Source organism: Aethina tumida, chromosome 3 (genome assembly GCF_024364675.1).
Source record: "Aethina tumida isolate Nest 87 chromosome 3, icAetTumi1.1, whole genome shotgun sequence".
Classification (NCBI taxonomy): Eukaryota; Metazoa; Arthropoda; class Insecta; order Coleoptera; family Nitidulidae; genus Aethina; species Aethina tumida.
The window spans coordinates 13,238,011-13,262,843 of record NC_065437.1 but is presented as its reverse complement, the minus strand read 5'-3'; the positions used below and the strand labels follow the sequence as shown (position 1 = coordinate 13,262,843).

The 24,833-nt window shown below is 30.2% G+C and overlaps 4 protein-coding genes across 8 annotated transcripts; 2 read left to right on the top strand and 2 right to left on the bottom strand.

Annotated features, from left to right (window-relative positions):
- Positions 1-3,079: 3,079 nt before the first annotated feature.
- On the top strand, positions 3,080-6,199 carry LOC109595325 (organic cation transporter protein). 2 transcript variants are annotated; one of them, XM_020010661.2, is made up of 8 exons: positions 3,080-3,218; positions 3,943-4,190; positions 4,245-4,428; positions 4,483-4,837; positions 4,893-5,126; positions 5,178-5,454; positions 5,785-6,050; positions 6,107-6,199. In XM_020010661.2, the coding sequence occupies exons 1-8, from the start codon at positions 3,206-3,208 to the stop codon at positions 6,132-6,134; spliced, it is 1,605 nt and encodes a 534-aa protein (XP_019866220.2). In that variant the 5' UTR covers positions 3,080-3,205; the 3' UTR covers positions 6,135-6,199. The 2 variants fall into 2 exon arrangements, with proteins under 2 accessions (XP_019866220.2, XP_019866221.2); XM_020010662.2 differs by lacking the exon at positions 3,080-3,218 and adding an exon at positions 3,785-3,892.
- Positions 6,200-6,333: 134 nt separating this feature from the next.
- On the top strand, positions 6,334-9,558 carry LOC109595321 (serine/threonine-protein kinase mos). Its single transcript, XM_020010657.2, has 5 exons — positions 6,334-6,439; positions 6,490-6,716; positions 6,800-7,185; positions 7,242-7,394; positions 9,273-9,558. The coding sequence occupies exons 1-5, from the start codon at positions 6,336-6,338 to the stop codon at positions 9,423-9,425; spliced, it is 1,023 nt and encodes a 340-aa protein (XP_019866216.2). The 5' UTR covers positions 6,334-6,335; the 3' UTR covers positions 9,426-9,558.
- Positions 7,507-9,252, bottom strand: LOC109595320 (homeobox protein PKNOX2-like). Its single transcript, XM_020010655.2, has one exon. The coding sequence runs from the start codon at positions 8,544-8,546 to the stop codon at positions 7,746-7,748; it is 801 nt and encodes a 266-aa protein (XP_019866214.1). The 5' UTR covers positions 8,547-9,252; the 3' UTR covers positions 7,507-7,745.
- A 425-nt stretch (positions 9,559-9,983) lies between the features above and the next one.
- Positions 9,984-24,813, bottom strand: LOC109595332 (NADP-dependent malic enzyme). Of its 4 annotated transcripts, none has more exons than XM_049965495.1 (5): positions 24,565-24,813; positions 17,513-17,684; positions 11,577-11,917; positions 10,362-11,518; positions 9,984-10,307 (listed from the first exon to the last, which is right to left on the bottom strand). In XM_049965495.1, exons 1-5 carry the CDS (start codon positions 24,630-24,632, stop codon positions 10,192-10,194), a joined length of 1,854 nt encoding a protein of 617 aa, XP_049821452.1. In that variant the 5' UTR covers positions 24,633-24,813; the 3' UTR covers positions 9,984-10,191. The 4 variants fall into 4 exon arrangements, with proteins under 4 accessions (XP_049821452.1, XP_019866231.1, XP_049821450.1 ...); XM_020010672.2 differs by lacking the exon at positions 24,565-24,813 and adding an exon at positions 23,466-23,617; XM_049965493.1 differs by lacking the exon at positions 24,565-24,813 and adding an exon at positions 20,053-20,200.
- Between the last annotated feature and the right edge of the window lie 20 nt (positions 24,814-24,833).

Below are 24,833 nucleotides of genomic sequence, written 5' to 3'. Positions count from 1 at the left end.
CCGTCAATTCCCTGAATGCCCGTTTAATTGACGAATGTTCCCCCTCGTAAATGAATGAAAACGTCCAGTTTTCAAGCGGCGTGACTCCACTGTAATTGGAGATTGAAATAAACATAATTGAATGGATCCGCAACCCCGTAAAAAGTGAGAGAAAACTGGGAGGGTGCCTCCCAATCAAAATCATTATTCGGACGCAATCCGATAATTTCATGTTATCATTTCGATATCTTCCTAAAGAAAAACTGAATTGTGAATTAGTGTGTAACAAATATTGAACAAAATAATTTGCCTTTTATTATATGCTTTATTTGAATTAATTATTAACATTTTGAAAGTTAAACCCTTCTAAATTTCATATTTATTTACTACAGCATATCTAATTTTTTTATTGCTAAAAATGATGTATTGTAATTTATACACATTTAAAAGTAAATAGAAGAGTTGCATTCGTAATACATTTGGTGAAGATGCTGTAAATGATGAAGATGACGTCAAGCAAATGAAAAGTCATAGTATTATTTAGAGCAAAACTGTCATTCATAAATTATAAAGATTATAATTATAAAGATAAGTACAGGGTGTCTCAAATTGGTTGTTATTTGTTACTACATAGATAGAAATAAAACCACTTTTGATATCTATCAATTATATTTTAAAAAAAGTTGTCTATTTAAATTTATAAAATTTTAAAAAATAAAAAATAAATGTGAAAATAATAAAATTAAAAATTTTAATTTTTATTTATCAAAAATTGTGAAACTTTTCACCATCTTAAAATATTAAAATTTACAAATTTACAAATTAAATAAAAGAAAATTAAAAACATTTTAAAAAGTAACCTTAAAATGATAAAGTAAACTAAAATTAATGTTAAAAAATATATAAATAAATAATAGAATTAAATTATTGATTTATGTTTATAGAATTTTAAAAAATTAAAATTTAACGATTTTACTTTATACATTTTAAAAAAATAACTATTATTAATATAAATTTATATAATTTTAAAAATTTTAAAAAATTAAAATTTGTCAATTATTTGAAACTAAATTAAAATTTTCAATTTAAATTAATTTAAATTTACAACCTATTAAAGAGATTTTAATATTAAAATTTACAAATTAAATAAAGGAAAAATTATAATATCAATTTAAATTTATAAAATTTTAAAAAGTAAGTTTGAAATGGTCAAATTAAATGTGAAAAACAAGAAATAAATCTAACAATTTTACTTTATATAGTTTAAAAATGTTAGGTTAGATTAAGTTCAAAAATTGAGTTTTATTAATTAAACTTAAAATTAAATTTGACAAATTAAATAAAAAAAAATTTGATTTATATTTATAAAATTTAAAAAAAATAACCTTAAAAAGTTAAATTAAATTATTATTAAAGGAAAAATTATAATATCAATTTAAATTTATAAAATTTTAAAAAGTAAGTTTGAAATGGTCAAATTAAATGAGAAAAACAAGAAATAAATCTAACAATTTTACTTTATATAGTTTAAAAATGTTAGGTTAGATTAAGTTCAAAAATTGAGTTTTATTAATTAAACTTAAAAAATTTTGAATTTATATTTATAAAATTTAAAAAAAATAACCTTAAAAAGTTAAATTAAATTATCAAATTAAATGTTTAAAAAAAATTGAAATTAACGTTTTTAATTTATATAACTACAAATTAAATATAGTATTAATATAAAGTTATAAGGTTTTAAATACTTTAAAATTAAAATTTAAAAATAATTAAAAATTTTCAATTTAAATTTAAAAAATTTAATCAAAATTAAAAATAAAAATAACAAATGAATTTTCCAAACAAACCATTACTTGTTAAAATAATTATAAGTTTGTAAAATATCATATTTTGTGGATTTAAAATCGTTAAAGTATATCGTTATATTGTAAATAAATGAAAGAAGGAAGAATAAAAAAATAAACGAGTTGTTATTAGACGTTCTTCTTCTAAATTTCATATTTATTTGCTACAACATATCTAAATTTTATTATTAAAAATTGTGTTTTTATGTACTGTAATTTATGCACATTTAAAAGTAAACAAAAGAGTTGCATTCGTAATATATTTTGTGAAGATGCTGTAAATGATGAAGATGACGCCAAGGTGATCCTGAAACCTGTACCAATGAAGAAATTAAACAATTACTTGTAAAAAATCCTTGTGTATCCATATTCAGAAATAGACCAGTCATTAAACTTCAATAAAAACACTTCATGTAAGGAATATCAAATAATTAGAGAAATAGAAATTTAGTAATGTTAATTCTCAAGTTACTCGAAAAGCAAATTAACATATTATTACAAGCAAAGAAAATGGGTTGTAGCTGGTAAATCTAGAGGTAAAGTATTTAAAAAAGTCTTGTTCAAGAAAGATTGTGATGATTGTATCCTACCCTAACCTAACTTAACCTAACCTAACCTAATCTACAGGAAGCCAATCAAGGCAACTGTAAATGTAAACGTAAATTGAGTGAAAAGGACCACATGGGAAATATCCGACCTATCAGTCCAGAAATTTGTACATGTCCTCATTCAATTGGTAAAAAAACGGTTTAAACTGAAGAGAGAAAACTGAAATGAATCTTTTCTTCCAAAATGTTTTTCTGAATTTGCTTTTAAAACGTTGACAAATAAAATTTATTAAAAAAGAAAGTTAAATATTAAAAATACAAATTAGATTTATTTATGCGTATGTTTGTTCGCAGTTTCTTTTATACGTTTAATAAGTCCGATTGAAAACAATTTATTGCGTTTATTACCTTGAAATAAGTGAAACAGGAAGGAGAAAACTAAGACATTTTTAGTCTGCGTCAATTGCAGTTGCGCCAGTTCTCATCCGACAATATCAATTAACGGTGGCTTGCTATCGACAATTTTATCGATCATTTAAAACTTGACCCGCACTCGCTAATGTAAGAACGAAAAATTGAGGTCAAAAAAGTAAAATCCATCGACTAAAATTCATTCACAGTTAGTCTGAAACGAACCGTCCTACAAAACATTTCCGCTACGAAACATTCGTGCATCACATAGACAATTAGTAAACGATCAGATGTAACCGCAACTGTCTCGAGTTACAGTTACATCAAACGAGACGTTTTACGTAGGTTTTCTGCGATTCGCACTTTCACTGTCCGGTCGAAATTTCTCCCAGAAGAAATTCATCGGTACCACGATCATCATCAATGTCGCAAAGAGGTGAGTTTATTGTTTGTTTTAATTTGATATCGAGAAAATGTTTTGGTGCTGTGGAGTTTGTGTTTCGTTTGGATTTGTGTTTGTTTGGAAAGTGAAAGTGTGGTCGATCTCTTTGCTGTGTTATCCGTGTTTTACAATTGACACAAGTGTTACATGTGTTTATTGTTCGTTTACACTTTTATTTAGCTAAAATTTAAACAATTACTTTAATTAGTTTTGCTAATAGAGTGAGTAGAGTTATAATGGCTATAAGTGTTTTTACTCGATGAAATAAATTAAAAAATTGAGAAAGTTTATTAAGTATATGCGGCAACTTTTACCACAATTTAAACTAGTAATCATAATTTTATCGATTTTTTATTCATGAACCGAATATTTGTTGCTCAAATGAGTCATAAATAATAATGCTCGAAACTACATATTTAAACAGTCGAATACTAACACAATAAATTATAAACTGAGTAATATAAGGGGTCTTTCCTCCTTAAAATTCTTAGACATATTTATTTATTATAAATTGTCAACATGACACTCAAATCAATAAGCTATGATAAATAATATCCAAATGTTTAAAATCTTGAACACCTGTTTACTAAAAGACATCGAGATAACAAAATCTTCAAGCAAATACGGATCCACATCTAAATCATCCAGCAGAGAAGAACTAATCACGAGTAACAACTGTATGATTTAGTAATAATTAGATTATCTAATGATTTCACAGATGAGTTCTTGGAGAAAACACCGGCAGCCAACGAGGATCTGCTTAGGTCAACCGTTGGCGACTTCGGAAGATGGCAGTTCAAAATATCCTTCCTGATGGCAATGCTCAAATTCCCAATCGCCTGGTTCCACCTTAGTATCGTATTCCTTGCCCCACCCACACAATTTTGGTGCGCACCACCCAAAAATAGCCACATCGACACCAAGAAATGGCTAAATGACACCACCCCTAAATCTCCAATAAATCACGTATGTTTATATTAAATGTTTTATAATAGCTTTTTTATTATTTGTTGTTGTTAGGAGGGTTTGAATGTTGGTTATTGCGAAATGGTAAACGGCAATGAAACTTTACCTTGTGTCTATGGTTATGAGTACAATAGGACGATTTTTCACAGTTCCATCATCACGGAATGGGATTTGGTATGCGGCCATCAAAGACTCATTGATATTTCACAAGTTACATTAATGTTGGGAGTAATTATTGGTAAGTAACAACATACAGCTTCTTCCACCACATTAAAATACTTGTATCTTTCAGGAAATGTGGTTTTTGGCATACTGGCCGACAGAAAAGGTCGCAAGAACGTCTTGACAGTCTGCATACTCCTGCAATCAATCTTCGGATTTGTTTGTGCTTGGATCCCTTGGTACTGGGGTTACATTTTGGCCCGGCTGTTCGTGGGCGTTTTTAATGGAGGTACCATCGTCACATCGTTTGTGATGTGTATGGAAGTGGTCGGGGGAAAGTGGCGAACCATCGTTCCAATCCTGTACCAAATTCCTTTCGGATTTGGCAACTCTATTATGTCCGGAATCGCTTATCTCTTGAGAGATTGGAGGCAGTTGCAAATGGCCATTTCCACCCTTTCCGCCTTTTACATTGTATATTACTTGTACGTTTTAATTGTGGATGATTTTAAGTCGTTGAATGTTATGGTTGTGTTTTAGTTTGATTTCTGAGTCGCCAAGATGGCTGATTGCTGTCGGAAGACGAGAGGAAGCCATAGCAATTCTGCAGAATGCTTCAAAGTCTAACAAAAGAGATCCTGAGGTTGTTACTCGAGCAATGGCCGATATAACGAACGCAAACACTCCAACGCCTCAAAATCCCAAGTCTACTTTTTCCGCTCTGTTCTGCACACCTGTTTTGCGCAAGCGGAGCTACTTGTTATGCCTGAATTGGTAATAATTTTGTATATTAGCCACCAAAGAATTCTTAAGATTCACTTTTAGGACGATTGCTGGTATAACTTTTTATGCATTTTCCCAATATTTGGGTCACGTAACCCAGAACCTTTACATGACGGTGGCATTGGGAGGATTGATAGCTCTTCCAGGAACATTCCTGTGCATTTACATCTTGAGCGTTTGCGGGAGAAGGATCACCATAGCAGGCGGGTTTACTTGCACCGGACTTTGTTTCCTGGCGATTTTGGGCGTGCCTAAGGGAATGTTCATACACGATTGGCCCAGGATGGCCTGTGCGGGATTGGGAATCATGGGACTGTCGGTAAGGAATGAAACTATAATTTTTATAGAAAACCATTTATTACATATATTGACTGTGTGATTTATTCGTTGGAAATATCGAGTGTGGAATAAAGTACTATGATTATGGCGACTATTCCAACTTTATAATAGTCCGCCAAACTGAAGAGGAACGACAGTGTTTTTGCGGTCAGTTTTACGTCCATAATCGAAGGGCCTCATGTCCGGATCGAGCAAATTTCGCCCCATTTCCAGTTCAAGTTGACTTTCATGGATGGTTTTAAATCATTTTTGACATTACGATGTTTACATTCAAAACTGACACGTATATTCGTTCACTTTTTTGTTTCAGATATCCATGTCGGCAATGTATCTCTTCACGGGAGAACTGTTCCCCACGGTGAACCGTAACGCAGGTGTTGGAGCTACGGTGATGTTCTCCAGGATAGGTTCCATGATCGCACCCTTGGTTATAGCTTTGGAGGGTTCCTCGCAATATTTGCCTTTAATATTTTTGGGTTGTGCCTCGTTATTGGAAGCAATTATTATTTTACAACTGCCGGAAACTAAAGGACAACCTTTGCCGGAAACTATAGAGGATGTACAAAAAAGAAATAAGTAAGTTGTATTTTGATCTGATAGTTTTGGGTTGTAAACTGTGTGTTGCTTTTCAGAAGTGCCAAACTCAGAGATGTGATGTAGGATGATTTTTATTTATCAATAATGTATATAATTTATTTTAGGTTAATAAAGAATATTGTTTTTTATGTCTCATGTTTTATTTTTCCCAAATGAAACACTGTTAAATATTTTACTTCTCATATGTAAATAACTATATTATGGTATTAAAAGTAACTTAACAGAACGTCCTGTATACTTTTAATAATAAAAATGGCTACTCCAATGAAAAATCTGTTGGTTTCATCATCAAAGGTATTTTCTTCTCCAATTTCGCCCAATTATTTGTCAAAATTAACAATAAAAAATCAAGCCACACCGAAGCAAAGGTATAAAACAATTTACGCTTATATTTGTTTATAACTTAGTTAGTTTTTAGAAGAAATTCTCGGATTTGTAAACAATTATTTTGCCAGGAAAGGAAACAAGATAATTATGATTATTTAAAAGTTAATCAGATTACAAAAGATACTCTTACGGTTCCAGATATTTTATTTAATACACCTAATAAATGTGATTTGTTAAAAAACGGTATAGAAGGAAAAAAATTAATCAATGTTATCGGTAGAGGAGCTTTTGGAACTGTTATTCGTGGTGTTTACAAAGGTATTATTTAGTATGGAGCTGAAGAATAAATTGTAACAATCTTATTTGTCTGATGCTATTTTATATATGTAATTATGTTGTAGATTCTGTAGTTGCCATAAAAATAATTGAAAACCGGAAACAGTCAGAACTGAGAGAAATAAATGCCCTAAGTTTACATCATGAAAATATTGTAAAAACATTGGACGTTGTATCAAATAGTAATCTAAACTATTCTTTAGTTTTAATGGAGTACTATTCGAATTGCCTTCAATTACAACAAGTTCTAGAAAGTAATCAAATAATTTCTCAAAAGCAAATGCTTAAATTTGCTTTAGACATTTGTAAAGGTTTAGAACATTGTCATAAAAATAATATATTGCATTTGGATATAAAGCCAAAAAACGTTTTAGTAACAGAAAATCGATGTAAACTCTGCGATTTTGGAAATTCTGTTGCTGTTGACAAACTACAAGATTATATTCATCAGGTACGTTTAAAACTGATCTTAAAATATAATATTAATATATATTTACTAATTTTTAGGGCACAGTGATTTATACAGATCCATCAATACTAATTGGAAAATTGCCAACCAGGAAAAGTGATATATATTCTTTAGGTATACTTTTATGGCAATTGGAGTTTAGGAAACAACCTTATGAATGTTTTGATAACAATGAAACAGTTATCTACAAAGTAAGTGAAAAATATCTACATAAATAGATATAAAACTATTAAAATAAGAATTTTAAATAAATTTAATAATTAAATCTAATTATATAATATATCCAAACACGTTTATACTATTCAACTTTTTATTTTTTTTTTTACTTTTTTACATTTTTTATTGTTTATTGGCTTTTTAAATTAAATATCATTCTATTCATACTAAATTACAAATGTAATGCAATGTATAAATGTTTAAGCATTTTAAATACTATATAGTTTAGCATGAATGAATTTTTTAACATTACAAAAACTCGAACATAATGAACACAAAATTCAACTCTTAGTTAGATCTCCCTGAAAAATCTTCATTGAAAACACTTAAAGAGGACAACTTCCTCCAGCTTCCTGTCCCTCAGCCTGTTCCTTCTCTCTCTGTCTAACCGCCACCGCCGTCTCGACCAACAGATACAAGCATCTGAACTTGTCCTTATCTTCACCCTCATACTCAGTAGTAGTAGCGGCTGTTAGCTGGTTAACTTGTGGCGTCGCCTCCACCGTCACTTTCGGCCCTGGCGGAAGCGCGCGGTACTCCTCCGGCTCCCACGTGTTGCTCCTTTCGTCCTCCGACTGGCTGGAACTCTCGTCGAAGTCGTCCGGGTGATTCTGCTGGCTGATGTCTTCCTCGAACCCGAACTGGCTCCTGCTGTCCTCGTACATGTAGTCCTGGTTCAGCCGCATACGCTTGCGGCCGCCCAGAAGCGGCATAGCCGCGGGCTCGTCCCAAACGGCGGCCGAATGTTCGTGCTCCAAGGGACCGGTCGACAGTCGGTTGCCCCGTCTCGAGATCGTGTAGTGCAAAGGGTTGAGCCCCTCGCGACGTATCATCTCGGGCAGGATCCTCCTGCGTGCGTTTATGAACCAGTTGCACACCTGCAACACGGTGAGGTTCGCCTCCTGTGCCAGGGTCAGCTTTTCGGCGTCGCTGGGATAAGCATTGTACCTGTGTTCGTACAGCCAGCGTTTCAAAATTTTGACAGAATGCTTGGGCAAGTTGCCGCGGCGTTTGCGAAGCGGTGTCCCAAGATTTGGGAATTGGTACGATGGATACGGGAGCTCCGACGAGTTCTCCTCGTTATCGTATTGCTCGTAGCTGGAGTCGTATGAATCGCTGCTGCTCATTGCGAATGTGACGCGGTGAATGTCAAAATTGAGAGATTTACCTGTCTTCCTGACTTTTTGGAATTTTAAACTTTTTCTGGATGTCACAGCTCAGTTTGGTGTCAAATGGAACTGAAAATCTGGAACGGACTGTTTCAAATTTCACTTTTAACAGGAGTGAAATGTTAATAACTGACAGAGTGACACGTTACTGTTACCCTGGCGAATAAACTTGTGCCAAAGCCAACTTGATTTCTAGGCCTAAAATTATGACTCAGTTTGGAAAATATAATGGGGGAAAATTTGAATTTTTTGAATATATGAATTTATAAATTTATAGATTGCTTTGGAGTTAATATTTTAAATTTTACATTCAGTTAAAGTTAATATAAAGAAGCTCAAACAAATGAATAGTTACTTATGGAAAAATATAACCAAATAAGTATAAGTAATAGAAATAGTCCATCTGTAAATTCTGCAATTTAAAAGGGTATTGACTAATCCATTAAAAAATATGGGTTCCTCCATGGATTGTTACTGCGACCCAAATCATGACCAAATTCATATGTGTAGATCTTTTGGTGGCTAATACAGCCGTTGTGAAACTTTTGCATATTAGTAAACTGTCACAAATCTCCTGAGGCACTCTGATGTGTTTAAATAATATTTTACCTATAGAAGACATATGCATCTAAATTTATTTTAACCACATTTTAAATTTTTTGACTTCAGTTTGTAACTTTTTAGGTTGTAAAATGTGGTCTTCGTCCAGATTCTCAAAACACGTCTGATTATCATGATTTGTTCTCCAAATGTTGGAATTCAGATGCAGAACAACGACCTGAAATTGAAGATGTACTGCAAATTTTACAGACAATATATTCAGTGTGTGAAGTGTGATTTTTATCCTTTTATTGTATTTATTTGTTTTATTATTATAATATGTAATATTTAATTGATTTTTGATACGTTTTTGTAATAATTTTTATCTGCTGGATGTCAGATTTTCTATTAAACTGTAAATATCAACTGACTTGAATGTTTGACTTACCCTGTACGTATGTTCTACTCTATACTATTTTAAATTCCTTCCCCAAATTGTTTCCCCTATAAAATACAATGGATAGATTTGAAATTAGCTTGAGGCATGTTTAGTTGCGAACAGTTTTTGAACTGTTCTGAATATAAATTGAAAATTTATGGAATTTAAATAGTTCAAAATGATGCATTCATATACTTAATGGTTTTTGCTTAAGGGAATACATTCTTTTACGAAATGTAAATGCAAAAATATCGAATTTCCATAGAATTCATTGATTTGAAATAATCAAATGTCATCTATTGATTTGTTTAATAAATAATTAAAGTACTTTTGGTAAATATTTTACTTAGGTTTCAAATTAAAAGTAAACAAAAGTGCATTTGCACATTATTTTAAACTGCTAATAAAACGAATGGTATAATAAATAATTTATTTAAAAAATAATAAGACATATAATAATAAATCTCTCTGCCACCATCTAAATGCATCTGAATTTAACATACACTAAACAATTTTTTTTTATAAACAACAAATTTGATTTGCTTTCCATAATAGTAATCATATTTACATAGATACGTAAAATTTAAACAATCACAAGTGGAAATAACTTAGAAGTCTACGTGTTTACAATTTAGGATATGAGTAAATACTGGGGACTGCAGAACTATAATCCGTCTTGTACATCTGAGCACGAATGAAAGCCTCTTTATCTCTTGGTTCCGGATGTACAGAAGCATTGCCTAAAAACAAACAAACTTTAAAAAAAATAATTTGCATTGCTTTGATTTGCTTACCTTGTTTGTAGGCATATGTGATAATCCTTTCAGCAATCTTAACGGAGCACTCAGTAATGGTCGAAAGTGGAGGGTAAATCGCTCCCTTATCCAAATCTTCTTGCGAAACAATGTCGGCCAAAGCTTCAGCGGCGATGAGGAAGACTTCCTCGCCGATCGTCTTAATTCCGGCGCAGATCACAGCCAATCCGATTCCAGGGAAGATGTACGAGTTGTTACCCTGTCCCGGATGGAATGTTTTGCCCTGGTAAGTGACGGGGGCGAAAGGACTACCGCTGGCGAACACGCACTTTCCTTTGGTGTGAGTGTATGCTTCCTCGGCGGTGCATTCGGCCTTGCTTGTGGGGTTGCTGAGGGCGAAGATGACCGGACGTTCGTTGTTGTTGGCCATTTCTTCCAAAATTTCTTTGGTGAAGGCGCCTCCAACGGCTGCGGCTCCGATCAAAATCGAGGGTTTGAGTGATTTCACCACCTCCGTCAAGGTTTTAATTGGTGCGTGCTCGTGGGCGTAGTGGGACTTGTGTCCGCTGATTCCACCCTCCGGACGGTTCTTGACGATCAGACCCTTGGAGTCGACCATCCAGATCTTGGAGCGGGCCTCGGCCTCAGGCACGCCTTCGGCCATCATGGCCATGACGCACAGTCCGGCGATTCCCAGGTTGGCTTCGCCTGCGCCTTGGAACACAATTACGTTGTCCGACAGCTTCTTCTTGGTGATCCTCAAGGAGGACAACAGTCCGGATACGGCAACGCTAGCGGTGCCTTGGATGTCGTCGTTGAATGTGCAGTAATCGTTCCTGTATTTCTCCAACAATCTGAAGGCGTTCGCGTTGCCGAAGTCCTCGAACTGGATCAGACAGTTCTGGCCGAACCGTTTGACGACGGCGCGCATGAACTCGTCGAGGAAATCGTCGTAGTCTTGACCGGTGATACGTTTGTGTCTCAGACCGATGTACAAGGGGTCGTCCAGGTGGGTTTGGTTGTTGGTCCCGACGTCCAATGTGATTGGAAGGCACTGGTGTGGTTTGATGCCGGCCAAAGCGGTGTACAGCGACAGTTTACCTACTGGAATGCCCATGCCACAAGCACCTTGGTCTCCAAGACCCAGGATACGTTCTCCGTCTGTTACAACGATGGCTCTCACGTCTGTTTCTGGCCTAAAACATGATATATAATTAACAAAACTGCTACACAATTGTTAACAGATTGACGTACCAGTTCCTCAACATTTCATAGACATGTCCTTTGTCGTGGATTGTGATGAACATTCCCCTAGGTCTGCGGTAAACGAGGCCGAACTTTTGACAAGCCAGACCGACCGTAGGGGTGTAGACTAGAGGCATGATTTCCGAGACGTTTTCGGCGACGAGTCTGTAGAAGAGTTTCTCGTTGCGGTCCAGAAGACCCATCAGGTACACGTATTTGTCCAAGTCGTCCTTGATGCGGTCCAGGCATTCTTTGCAGTGTTTCACCTGTTCCTTTTGGGTTTTTACTACTGGGGGCAGAAGGCCGTGGATTCCAAGAGCTTGACGTTCTTCCCACGTATAGGCTAATCCCTAAAAATAACAAATTTTACATTAACATCCTGGTTCATTTTTATATTTCTCTTCTTTTTAGCTTTACATTGAATGTTAATGATCATTAAAAGTGAATTACTGAATATTAAATGTTTGGTGTGGTTTTGTAAGTACCAATAGTTTCTTGTTATTGTGGTTAACTAGATATTAATAATATAATTACTGACTGGAAATAACATGATTCTTCTGAAATATTTAGAATAAATTTATTTAATTCTTATATTATATAACTAACAATTTTTATAAAATTTAAATAATATTTATAAAATGTTTTTTAATAATTTTATATTTTATTTGTATTTATAGGTACTAAACAAATTCCTCGTTAATATGTTCCAATATCTGAAGAACTCAAAATATGACATAGAATCCTGTACCAACTTACATAACAATTTGTGTTAATTGGAAAAAACTTTTTTTTGTGTCCAATAACACAAATTTGTATTTTGTCCTTGAATTTAATTATTCAGTGAAATATAATTCAATGTAATTTGTTCATTTTCTAAATATATAAAAAAATCTATAAATAAATGTTCTAGAATCCAAATGTGCTTGGTAATTCTTGTGATATTACTAATAGAAAAAATGCTTGGCAGCCTTGTAAATATAATTTTCACTCATTGGTTTCGTGACTGTTAACAAGATAACCGATTTAATAAAGTAGCCAAATTCTGCTATGTAAATAAGAATGACAACGCATAATTGGAAAGGTCAAAAAACGATCAACTCTAGAATGAATCAAAAACTTTCGAAAACCGCCGACTTAATAACGAAACGAGGTAACAAACTGTGACGTTTTCCGCCAAGAAAAGTGACTCCCAACAATGCACATAAACACAACGAAATCGTTCGAGATAAATCGTATGATTCAAACACGATTCGACCTTCATCAGAAGGTTGATTTAAGGGCACGATAGTAAAACGGCATGTTTCACCTCTCTGTTATTCAATCCTAATCTACAAGTAGGAAATTCACCGGCTTATCATTGACATTGGCAACGCACTGTTTATTTACATAATGAATTTGTGAACAGCTGACCCACGACTAGACGAATTTTATCAATGTTTTGGCACAGTTTTGTTTCTTATTTAGCGGTTTTAGTTTTTAGTTTTATTTTAAATGCATAGCAGAGGGTTATGTTTAAATTTTGCAATGGGTTGGTGTTCTTTGGTGCAGCATTTTCTGAAAGGGCATGAAGAAACTTAAGGGTTGTTGTACATCCTCAGAGTGTTATCCGCTGTTCAGGTAACTATTATATGTACAGTAGAGGTCATAATTATAGAAACTTTTTAAAATGTTAAATATATGCCCATAACTATGGTAGTTTATTTAATATTAACTATTTTAACATATTAATTTATTTACTAATAATCCTTTTATACTCTATTCTAAAAAAAATTTTTTTTCTATAAAATGTTACATTCAATTTTCTGAATAAAGCAGGACATAAATATAGCAACTTATATTTTGATAAAATTTTAAATTTAATATTAGTACTTTGTATAATAAATATCCTATTTGCCTTATAGCTTCAACACATCTCCGAGGCATAGAATCGAGTTTCCGAATATATGAGATAACTATTTCTTCCAAGTTTCTTGAATTGCTGACTTCATTCAAATTTGTATAATTTGTATAACAATAATAAGCTCATATTTTTAATACATTTTAATAAGTTGCTCTAACTATGGCCACTACTATATACAGTAGGAAAAACGTACGACTCGTCTGATTTAGAGAGACACATCATGCACGACAAAGACAGTAGAAGTTTGGCCCATAGTAGGAGACTTTCTGTCTCTATGGTAGTGTAATGTCTCTTTCAGGATTCAGATGGATCAAACTCTTTTCATACTGTATATGTTGTTCATTTTCAGCATCTAATGTAGAGGAATCACACTCACGAAGGTTGTGTGATGATTTTTATATTCGATTTATGCATTATTTTTCTGTAATTGACTGAAATTTCTTCATATTGACGATAATTTGTTTGGCAACATTAAATTAACAGTCCAATTAGCCAAAAACGTCATAAAATGTAAATGATAGTCCGTGACATTCAAATATAAGTGTTCAGTAGCATATGAAAACAGTTTTAGCCACTGACTATTGACCTCGATTTCGTTAAGTACAATCATTCGAGCAATCCACTCTGATCTAGAATCTACCACGTAACAATCGACCATTTTTTTAAATACACGGTATTATGTAAATAAATATAAATATGTAATCTAATCTTTAGCGGTTTTATGTTGACGCATTTTTTACAATTCGGCATCACTGATGAAAGCACACTTTGAATTACATTATATTCTTGTAAACCTTGCACAAACACAACGAAATCCAGGAAAGAATTACCCGTAATTACCATCATCGAAAGTGAACACAGGTGTATGTTAAGTCGGATCATCGACTAAATCAGTTCAGGGTTGCCCCTTCGATGATTCCATGAGTAATGAAATGCAATCGACCCGATAATTGAGCGATTTGATTTAAAATCTATCGGTCTATTATTTTTTTTTTGGCACGCCCTCCTTTCACTTCTATTTTTATAATTGTCATTAGTTGCGTGCGACTTAATATTGTATAACATGTAAAAGACGAAACAGAAAAATTAAAGGCAGCAGGTTTAAAGTGCGAGGTTAGTGTCAATTACCAACGTAAATGGCCATTGTTATCTATTTCCGTTTGTCACCCGACAATAGTGTATCGAACGGGCCCAGTTATGGCACGTAAATCTCAAGGGAATTGTATATGATACATCGATCAGATAAATAATTAAGTGATTGAGAGCAATCGATCGTTATTTTTAGGTCGAGCAACATTTTATTTCGGAGTTAATTATTATGGCCAGAAATAAAATGGACACGACATTAAAAATAGAATTGTCCACGGTCAATATTAACGATGTTGCACTTTTTCCTCGCCGGTTTCGTAACGTTAATTGTCACAAAAACATTTGGCGGACTTTCTACGGAATATCCGCGTTAGTAATACAATTCCGAGTAAACCGTTACACCACGTCATGAATGTTACCTGACGAAAATCACGCGTGAGACGCACTATATTAATAACACGTCGATGATTTTATAACTTTCCTGTGTGTGTAACCGAGATGCAATTCTTTCAAGTTAATTAACATTCGAAATGTGCCTCATTAATCGAACCAAAACAATAAACAATGTGCGAAAAGTGACTGTTTATTCTAAAACTTGTGTGGACTTTGTTACTGGACTTTAGTCACTTGTGTTTATTAGCCTAATGGAATAAAAACAAAAAAAATCTGCACAACCGTGGCAACTTACGATAATAAATGTGCCTAATAAACGTCATTTCTCAACAATTCAGTTGGTGAAAGTATGGCGACACTAATAATAACCACCATTACCCGATTTTCGGAGGTGTGTTTGATTGTTAATTAACTATTTACAAAGGCTCAATTTATTACGCATGATTTAATCTATTTTTGATTGTTCATTATTCTTTTGTAATTTTCCTACTGTGCTGATAAAACAGTCATAACACTTGTTAAATGACTGATAAAATAATGATTAAACAAATACTTTGTTACATGGAATGTTATTGTGTACTAGCATCAATTTGCAATTACATTTGATGGTAATTAATTGTAATTCATGCTGCACTCACATTCGTCGAGTTCGAGGCAAATATTTAATTAATTGCAAAATGGTTTGAATCGTATTATCTTTTATTTAATGATGTAATAAAGATAAGAGAATAATTACATTGTTTGTGACAGATTTATCAGGTGAATTTACCCAAATTTTATCATAATTTGATTTATTTTTTATTACCTTTAATGGTTAAAGTTAATAACTTGAATTACTTCAATTTCATTAAACTATTATTAACTTAAAAAATGTTGTGAATGAAAACAACAAAATAATATTTATACATGGGGACTTAAAGTACAATTTTTTCTAAAATTTTATTTATGTGATACTAACAACTGAAAAGTAATATTCAATTAATGATATTCAATAAAACTATTATTGAGGTACAAGATTTTGTGAATAGACACATTAAATAAAAATTTATGATTTAATTGTGGACTTTATCATGTAAATTTAATAATTCAAAAGTGGTATTCAATTAATTGATTTTAATCAATTTTTTTATGTATAGATAATAATTGGAAAGAAATATTTAATTAATTGATATTCAATAAGACTATTATGGACTTAAAAGATTTTGTGAATAAAAAATATAAAATAAAAATTTATAATATTTAATTGTGGTTTAACGTAACAATTTAAAAAGTAATTTTCCTAAAATATTATTTACATAAAGTTAATAATGGAAAAGTAATATTCGATTAATTGGTATCCAACAAAACTATTATTAGCTTACAAGATTTTGTGAATAAAATCATAAAATAAAAATTTGTGCACAAATTTAAAAAGCTATTTTCCTAAAATTTTATTTATGTAAAACTAATAATTGAACAATAAAGCAATTATTGGCTTACAAGATTTTGTGAATGAAAACATAAAATACAAATTTATGATGTTTATTTGTGGACATAAAGTACAAATTTAAAAGGTAATTTTCCTAAAATTTTATGTATTTTTACACTTAGTGTTACTTTGACTATTTAATTATTTATTGTTTGGTTATTATATTCATGCATAAATTACACCACAAATTACACGAAAAGTAAATAAAATAGTTGTGGTTGTAATTTTCCATTTTTAAACAAAAATCATGTCTTTAGCATAAAAAATTATTAATTTTTGTGAATAGATAAATAGAATGTGTGTGCAAGTTTCAATTTTTAGAATAGTGGGACAAGGTTAATATTTTTCAAAAATACTTCTCGAAATTTCTCAATGCTTGAATTAAATTTAAGCTTCTCAAATCAATAGTTTATTTTTAATTGTTTTGTTTATACATAGCACAAGTTTTATTTATAAAACTTTTACTAATTATTTCTAATTAATTAAATCATGAAATTTGATTTCAATATTTAATAGTCACAGTTCTATGTGTCTATTTCTGGACTACAAACTTTAAAAATAGAAGCTATAAAGGTTTCGACGAAATACAAACAAAACTATGATAATATTATTGCGAAAATCTTTGCAAATAAAAATAAACTGAGCATTTTTATTAAATACTTAAATAAATAAAATGAGGAAAGAGAAGTTTGAGCAAAACGACAATGATATTATTATTACCAAAATCTATTAAACCAAGTTGTAAGGTGCGTGTCGTCAATCCAAACAGGGGCGAACTAGCTGACCCTTTTACGAAGGTTGTCGTACCCTCGAATCAATAGCAACGAAATTATGTTAAAAAAACAATCAGAAGCAAAAGGGTGCAATACAAATCAGTGCGTGAATCCTTCGCCTTTAGTTACCCTTCCCAAAATATCGGCCAGATTGTCAGGAATCGGGGTCGCCGCCCTTAGTGGCGTCAACGTCCACCAATTTTCCGACATTTTCGCCAATTTGGCGTGTGTGTCCGTGGAAAAGCGGCGCGACGCACTGGCGGAAAATCCGAATCGACCGGGATTACCGTGGAGGTGTCGGGAGGGTGTGTGGTGTGCTTACCTTGTTCAGGTTGGGATCGCGTAGCCGATCTAGGCCGCTGGCTTTGCTCGGTATGACGTTGTCGCCGTTGCCCCAAAGGCCCAATCGGTCTCGTTCCAGGTTGTCTGACATGGTTGCTTGGAGTTTGGTCGTCGCGGCGGATACGGTGCCGGCCTGCCTCGTCTGCTGGTCACTGTGGAAATTGCGAGCGAAACGTCAGCGGTGCGGTCGATTTATTGAAGGGGGGCGCACGCGCGTCCACCCGTTCGCGATCAGCTGATCGGGAATGGGGGGAACGGGCGTCCCGGTGCAAAGGTTTCGGGAAGTGATCTTTCACTTCAAAGAATCGTACGTTATTTTTATTTATTTTTTTTAAATATAAAAATATAAAAAATCATGAATAATTAGATTAATTCATTATTCATTTATTTATGGATAAAACAAAATATTTTATTTATTTTGTAAAAACGACATTTTAGTATGACGTAATAAAATAATAGAAAATTAAATTTAAAAAAATTATAAAATAATTGATTATCAGGGTATAATATAATAGAATAACAAAAATATGTTATTAAGTAAAACTTGTTAATATTTTAAGAATACTGAAATTTTGTTAGAAATGGTAATTTTAGGAACATTTTTTTTTAAATTAACATTTCAAAAACCAACCTCGCAATGATACGGCCTTGAAATTGTTAAATAAATATAAACATGAATAAAAAAATCAAACATCAACAATCCAAAAGTTCTGACCTACAATATTTTACATAATATTATTTATTTCATAGTGCACATTTGAAAGTATGTAAAATAATATCAAAATATAACATATTATCTTAAAATAGTTATTTCTTATTTTCTATCCAAAAGATTCGAAAACATTTTTTGAATTAAATTAAATAATTAATTTTCTTAATAAATATAAGGTTAGAAATATGAAGCAATATAAAAATTCTGAAAAATTAAGGCTTGGAAAATTTATGAAATTAAAGAAAAATTATAATATCAACAAGAATTTAAATATATATAATTCCTCATGAAAATATTAAACTACAATTAAAATAAAATTATGATATTTAATATGTTCAGAAATGAATGCGTTTTAAAATGTAACTGACAAATGAATTTAAAGAAATTTTAAAATAGCATGAAAAAAAAAACTTTATTTATTTATTATTATTATTATTATTATTATTATTATTATTATTGATTTTAATTAATATAAATTAATTAATTTTTATAATAAGAAATATGAAATATTAATAAAATGTAAATAAATCAGAAAATTAAGATTCAATATCATATCAATATAATATTCAGAAAAAAAAATAATTTAAAATATATTTGACAATTGAACATTAAGAAAAATTTTGAAATATATAAATATTTACGTGTATATACATGAAAATATTTAAATACAAATAAACAAAAATGCAAAAATTCTAAATTTTAAAAAATATGAAAAACAATATTTATTTTTTTTATTATTGTTAATTTTGATTAGGATTACAATTAATTAATTTTTTTAATAAATCTAGAAATATGAAATAAATAATAAACTATAAGATATTTTAAAAATTGAAGCTTTGAAATTTTATAAAATTAAAATTGAATATTGAAAAATATATATGAAAATATTAAACTAAATAATTAAAATAAAATTTTAAGAAAACTAACTAATTTTCAATCTAAATAATATACAAAATTTAAAGACAACAATATATTCAGAAAAAATTAAATTTGAAATATGATTGACAATTATATACTAAAAAAACTAAAAATATAAAATTAAAATAAAATTTTAAAATTACAGTATTTAAATATTTCAAAGGAAACAATTGTAATATAAAAATTTGATTATTGGATACTATTTTATAAATTATATATAAAAAATATACTACAACAAATGTGTGCACTTATTTCAATTACATTCTCCATTAAAAACTTGATGAACAGTAATTAAAATAATTATAATAAAACAAAGATGGTCGAATTTTGTAACTATTACTTTAAATCCACATTAACAAAACATTGTGAATATTTTATATACACAAATTTTATTCTATTTGCTATAAAAAAGTCTAAAAATGACAGGAAATTATACTTTACTTTATAATTTTAGAATTTTACTGATGAATTTATGGATGTCTTACCGTAAATATTTTTTGAAGGCGTTAAAATCAGCTAAAGTTTGTTTAAATTGTTCAGTACCATAATTACCACTGTACATTTTATGATGTTAGTTTTTTTCACCCTGACAATCAATTTTGACATTAATTAAACTTAATAACAGTATATACAGGACGAAATAGATTTGATTATTGGTTATAATTTCTATGCAAACGTGATAAAACGTGAGGTTAAAAAATTGTGACCTATTTTACAATAACCGATTGATTTTAGTAGACTTTAACACTTAGAAAGTGACGATGGTTTAAAATATATACATACATATGATTTTCATCAGGTATTAACGAATACTTTAAAAAAATTTTCAAACACGAAACTGCACCGCATTAAAGAAAATGATTAAAAACGTAGATAATGAATAAACTTACTTTGTGCCCAACATATTGGTAAAATATTCGAAGAGTTTTCCCATTTTGGTATAACAGTTGTGTCCACTGAACACTTTGTAATGATGAACTTTTAAATTTTTCGACATATTTATACCAGATACTCGGATCAATCGCGCCATAAACATTACTAATGATAAATCTTAACATAAACAATAAAAAACGATTTATCATCGACATTGAAGCGTTTCGGACTTTAAAAATGTATTTCCAATAGGACGAATGGATTTTATCGATTGCATCCAATAACAAACACTCAAAATATTAACACGAATTCTTCAAATTTTCTACAGGATGGAGCAGAAAATAGCCTCGAGGAGTTTTGAGGTGACACTTGAAGGACATTTCAACATACACGTGATGATCACTGCAATCTATTCTAATGTTTTGTTTATTGTTTAAATATAAATAGTTTTTTTTTATAAAGTAACTTATTAAATGTTAAAGAAACGTTTTAAATGGTTTATAATTGGGACATTTTATAGGATTACATGTTTCGTTGTACCTCCAGTCCTCAGTATCAGCATTTGTTTCGTTACTGTGACAATGACTATAAGTAGAACAACAACTCGACACGTTACAAATAAAATTGTGGAAATAGTTTTAAATATAAATATATATTAATACTTAAATAGTAATGAAAAGGTGACAAATTTCAATTCATGTTTTTATGAGAAAATGTTATATACTTATTTTATAAAGAGTATTAATTAATAATTAGAAAATTGTTATACTTCTAATGTTAATTCAGCTAACTATTTTAGTTTACATTCACTTTAATAAAAGTAATGTCAAATGGCGAAACAAAACTTGTTTGGCAAAACATTGATATAATTTTTTAATTAAAAATAGTTTAGCTTTTTATTTTTAGTAAATCATTTGAGGTCGTATTTGTCAGTATCATCTGCAACACGTGAACAAAAACGTGATACATAGATGTTCACGTTCGCTTTATCTTTTGCATATTTCAATTCTGATTGCGATTGCTGAATTAATTAATATTTAACTGACCTTAGTTATGGAAAATGTGATTTTATTATGTGTTGAAAAATGCATTTGGTTAATTTGTCACGCCATTGGATTAAAATAACAATCGGATAAAAATCAATAAACGGATACGATTAACCATGAAAATTCATCCTTGAAATATTATCCTTATTTTTCCAACCAAACATACTATCAAAGTGGGTATTTAAATGTTTTTTAAAGGTTTAATCAATAATTTCCTGTTTATAACAATTTTTGAGGAATGTTTTTTGATCAAGGTAAGTTTTTCTTTAATAGAAAAAATATTTACTTTTTCATTTCCTCTGGTTTCTAAATAAAACGTTTTATCTTATCATGTATTTTTCTTCGTTTTCCTATACTGTGCGTTCACTTAACTTTGATAAATTTTTATAGAATTTACACCTTGATTTGAATTGCTTCTCAAATATATTTCAAACTACATTTTATTTCTGGTTTCGCAGGAACTAATCTCAACTGTATTAAATTGTCTTAAACCTGAAATTAATATTTTTTGAGTTATTCATTTTCACAAATTTTTACAGATTAATGGTCTAATTAAATATAGTCACCAATTTTAATGATTTATTTCTATTTTCTTTAGACCTTTCTATAAGGAAGCATTATTAGTACTGCCATATTTAATATTAAGCTTTCATTATTTTCGTATACTTTTGTGCATCTTAAAACTTAAATAACTTGGTTATTTTTAATTACTTAAAATTAATATTAACGGAGGTTTTATCACAAAAGTGGAAATAACATTTTCCTATATGTACTGATAGGAGTGTGTTATGGATGGTATTTGTGTTGTCTTTGAGAATATAACATCACATTTTTGTTAAAATCATTCACAAATTTAGAATGTATGAAAATGCTTATAAAACGGTTTTGTAATATAAAATTTAATTATACTTAAATATATATGGAGTTCCCCGAAAAATGACAAAGTTATTGATGTTTCAAAGAGATATAAAATTAAATGTAAGTAACCTGTATAAAATTTGCATGTACTAATAAAGACTCCTTTTAGGATAACTCTTGGTTAACTTGTATACCAAAAATGAACTTTCCAGCATCAAAATTGGTGGCTCTACAGACATAATTAAGTTAGTCTCTCTAAATTTTTGGAAAAAAATAACAACTCAAAAATTATTGGATTTGGGTATAAAACATTTGTAGTTATTTTATTTGCAAATCATGTAGAATTTAAAAGAAGAATAGAATAGATAAATATTCAGGGTGTTCTATTGAAAATAAACAAAACTTCCGTCAAAATCGCTATTAAAATTTCAAATTAATTAAGTCGTTTTTATGTAGCCCACAATGAATAAGTTAGGTTAATTCTCTTGTACATTATTATAAATTTTTTAAAAAAAAAGGTAAAATAAAATATACCATCTAATTCTTTTTAGTTGTGAAACAGAAAAAGTTTCACAAAAAGTGACTAATTAACATTTCAACAAAATTATCCTTTTGCAACCGTAATAAATTTCAATTTCGCAGTTTTCTTGCACAATATAACAAATCTGTAAATCCTACTACTATTTGGAAAGATCGGAATTCTGACCCAGCAATTTTACACTAAATCACATTGATGTCGTTTGTTTACAATAAAAAAAGTGTGTATGTATACAAATTCAAGATAAACTTCCGTTATATAATCAAATTTATTTATAGTTAATTATTAACGAACATTTTTTATAAAAAATTATTTTAAATGAGTTGTGATTTTAGAATATCTACGTAATTTTTTTTCACAGTTTTTGTGTGTAAATATTTACTAATGTATAATGAAATACCAGTTTAAGTTTGCAGTTTATTTATTAATCTTGGACAGTGATTGTTTTGCAACTTTAATAATTACAAAATCGCAATTCTAAATAGTAGACGATTTATTATGTTTAATAACATGTAGTATAATTTTTATACAACACTTACATAAGGTTGTTTTATAATTTAAAAATCATTATTGCAATATTTAATCACGACGTGTTATGCAAATTATTCAAATTTTCCAAGATATTTTTAACCGCAATAAAAATAATGAAACAGGCAATAATTTATGTATACAAAAAAATTAAAATTGTGGAAAATAAATGTCTCATTATTGGACGACCTTCAAATTGTTAAAATATATAATATAAAGCAATCAAACATCTAAGAGTCCAAAAGTTTTGACCCACAATCTCATATATATAATAATGTTTATTGTGTTGTAAATGTTTAATTTTCTAGACTAAACAATATGAAGGATCAAATACAAACAACATAAATCGTTAAAAAACTTTAACATATTAAAAAAGAAACAAGATTAAACAAACAATGCATTGATAAAACAAATTTAATTAAATAAACAATATCTAATAATTTAGGAAGAAGCGACTCACTTTTTGTTCTGTTTGATGTTCTCAGTAATTTTCTTGGTAACAGTGCTGGCTGAACCACCCATTTTCGAAGATGTCTCACAATTCCCTTCTTGTTCGATGATCACCGATCGAATGAGAGGAAACACAGTTTGCTACGTACCTTAATGATTTAAAACGCCTCAGGTCACAATTTCAAGGTAGAATGCTTATAAATGCAAATCATTTTTATGTAATTGTCCATGTTGAGAACAGATGCCGGTTTTCGAGTGTCCAAAGACAACTTGGAAATCAGGATTATTGTTTATTTTTTGGTGTCGAAACCAAAAATACTGAGAATTCAATCTGAAGGTGAAGAAAAATTGCGAAAATTTTTTCGATTATTGACTTGAAGGTTTAAATTATTAAATTAAACCAGTTTATTAACAGGAAAAGGCGACGGTTAAGTTTGACGTAAAATGGGTGGGTATATTTTATATTAAATGCCAGGTTGAAAACTTTTTTCAATCAAGTAAATATTTAAAACTAACCAAAACGTGCTTAACTTTATATGATCTTGAAACAACTTTTCAAATCATTTGTTATAAAACCAGTTTATTGTTAATTTTAATTGGAATAGAAAAGAAAAGTAAATCAAAGTAATTATAATATTACAAGTCAATATAAAATTAAAAGTGAACATATAATATGGTTCTTTATACTTGGTTATTATAACTTATCTAAGTATGTTAAACAGCTTTATAATTATTGCATTTATAAATTTTATCTAGTTATTAAATTTTTATTCAACAAGATATAAAACAACAAAAATTACTATTTCAGTTACTAAAATTTTTATGACATTTTTATAAATAATAATAAACAATTTTAAAAACTAATAATATTTATTAATGTTCCACAAACGTATCAGTTGTTATTAATAACATGTAATTAAAGAGTTTTTTATGAAGGTCAAAGTATGTTTATTTATATTAACGTTGTTAATAATTTAATATTTTTGCATGTCAAATAATAATTTTTTCTGTTCGTTTTTTCAAAATATTATCAATCACATTTCATGAAATTAGTGCAATGTAATTAAAAATAATTTTCATCGACAAAATATTAATAATAAGTGACTTACTTTTTAAAACGAAGACTTTCTTCGAAATTTCCACAGCAAAGCTTGGCAACACTCGCAGTGGAACCCATCAGATGAAACCCGTACAATATCCACAATATTTACACAAGAAACTCTGCCATTAATTTTTCGATGCTGCGCCGACTTTCACACCGCACATTAACAAACCTATTAGAGCAAATCTACCATTTTTTTAATTAATAAATCTCATTAGCAATTGCATAATTGGAGAACAGAAGAGTCGATCGTTCCACGTGTGCGACTGTTCGTGA

Coding starts and splice junctions, on each gene's coding strand:
- LOC109595332 (XM_049965493.1), bottom strand. CDS start 20,198: ATGTTTATGGCGCGATTGATCCGAGTATCTGGTATAAATATGTCGAAA. Junction 17,685..20,052: donor ACCAATATGTTGGGCACAAA/GTAAGTTTATTC, acceptor CAATTTCCACAG/TGACCAGCAGACGAGGCAGG. Junction 11,519..11,576: donor TATGAAATGTTGAGGAACTG/GTACGTCAATCT, acceptor ATCATGTTTTAG/GCCAGAAACAGACGTGAGAG.
- LOC109595321 (XM_020010657.2), top strand. CDS start 6,336: ATGAAAAATCTGTTGGTTTCATCATCAAAGGTATTTTCTTCTCCAATT. Junction 6,717..6,799: donor TATTCGTGGTGTTTACAAAG/GTATTATTTAGT, acceptor ATTATGTTGTAG/ATTCTGTAGTTGCCATAAAA. Junction 7,395..9,272: donor ATGAAACAGTTATCTACAAA/GTAAGTGAAAAA, acceptor GTAACTTTTTAG/GTTGTAAAATGTGGTCTTCG.
- LOC109595320 (XM_020010655.2), bottom strand. CDS start 8,546: ATGAGCAGCAGCGATTCATACGACTCCAGCTACGAGCAATACGATAAC.
- LOC109595325 (XM_020010661.2), top strand. Junction 4,191..4,244: donor CTAAATCTCCAATAAATCAC/GTATGTTTATAT, acceptor TGTTGTTGTTAG/GAGGGTTTGAATGTTGGTTA. Junction 4,838..4,892: donor TTTTACATTGTATATTACTT/GTACGTTTTAAT, acceptor GTTGTGTTTTAG/TTTGATTTCTGAGTCGCCAA.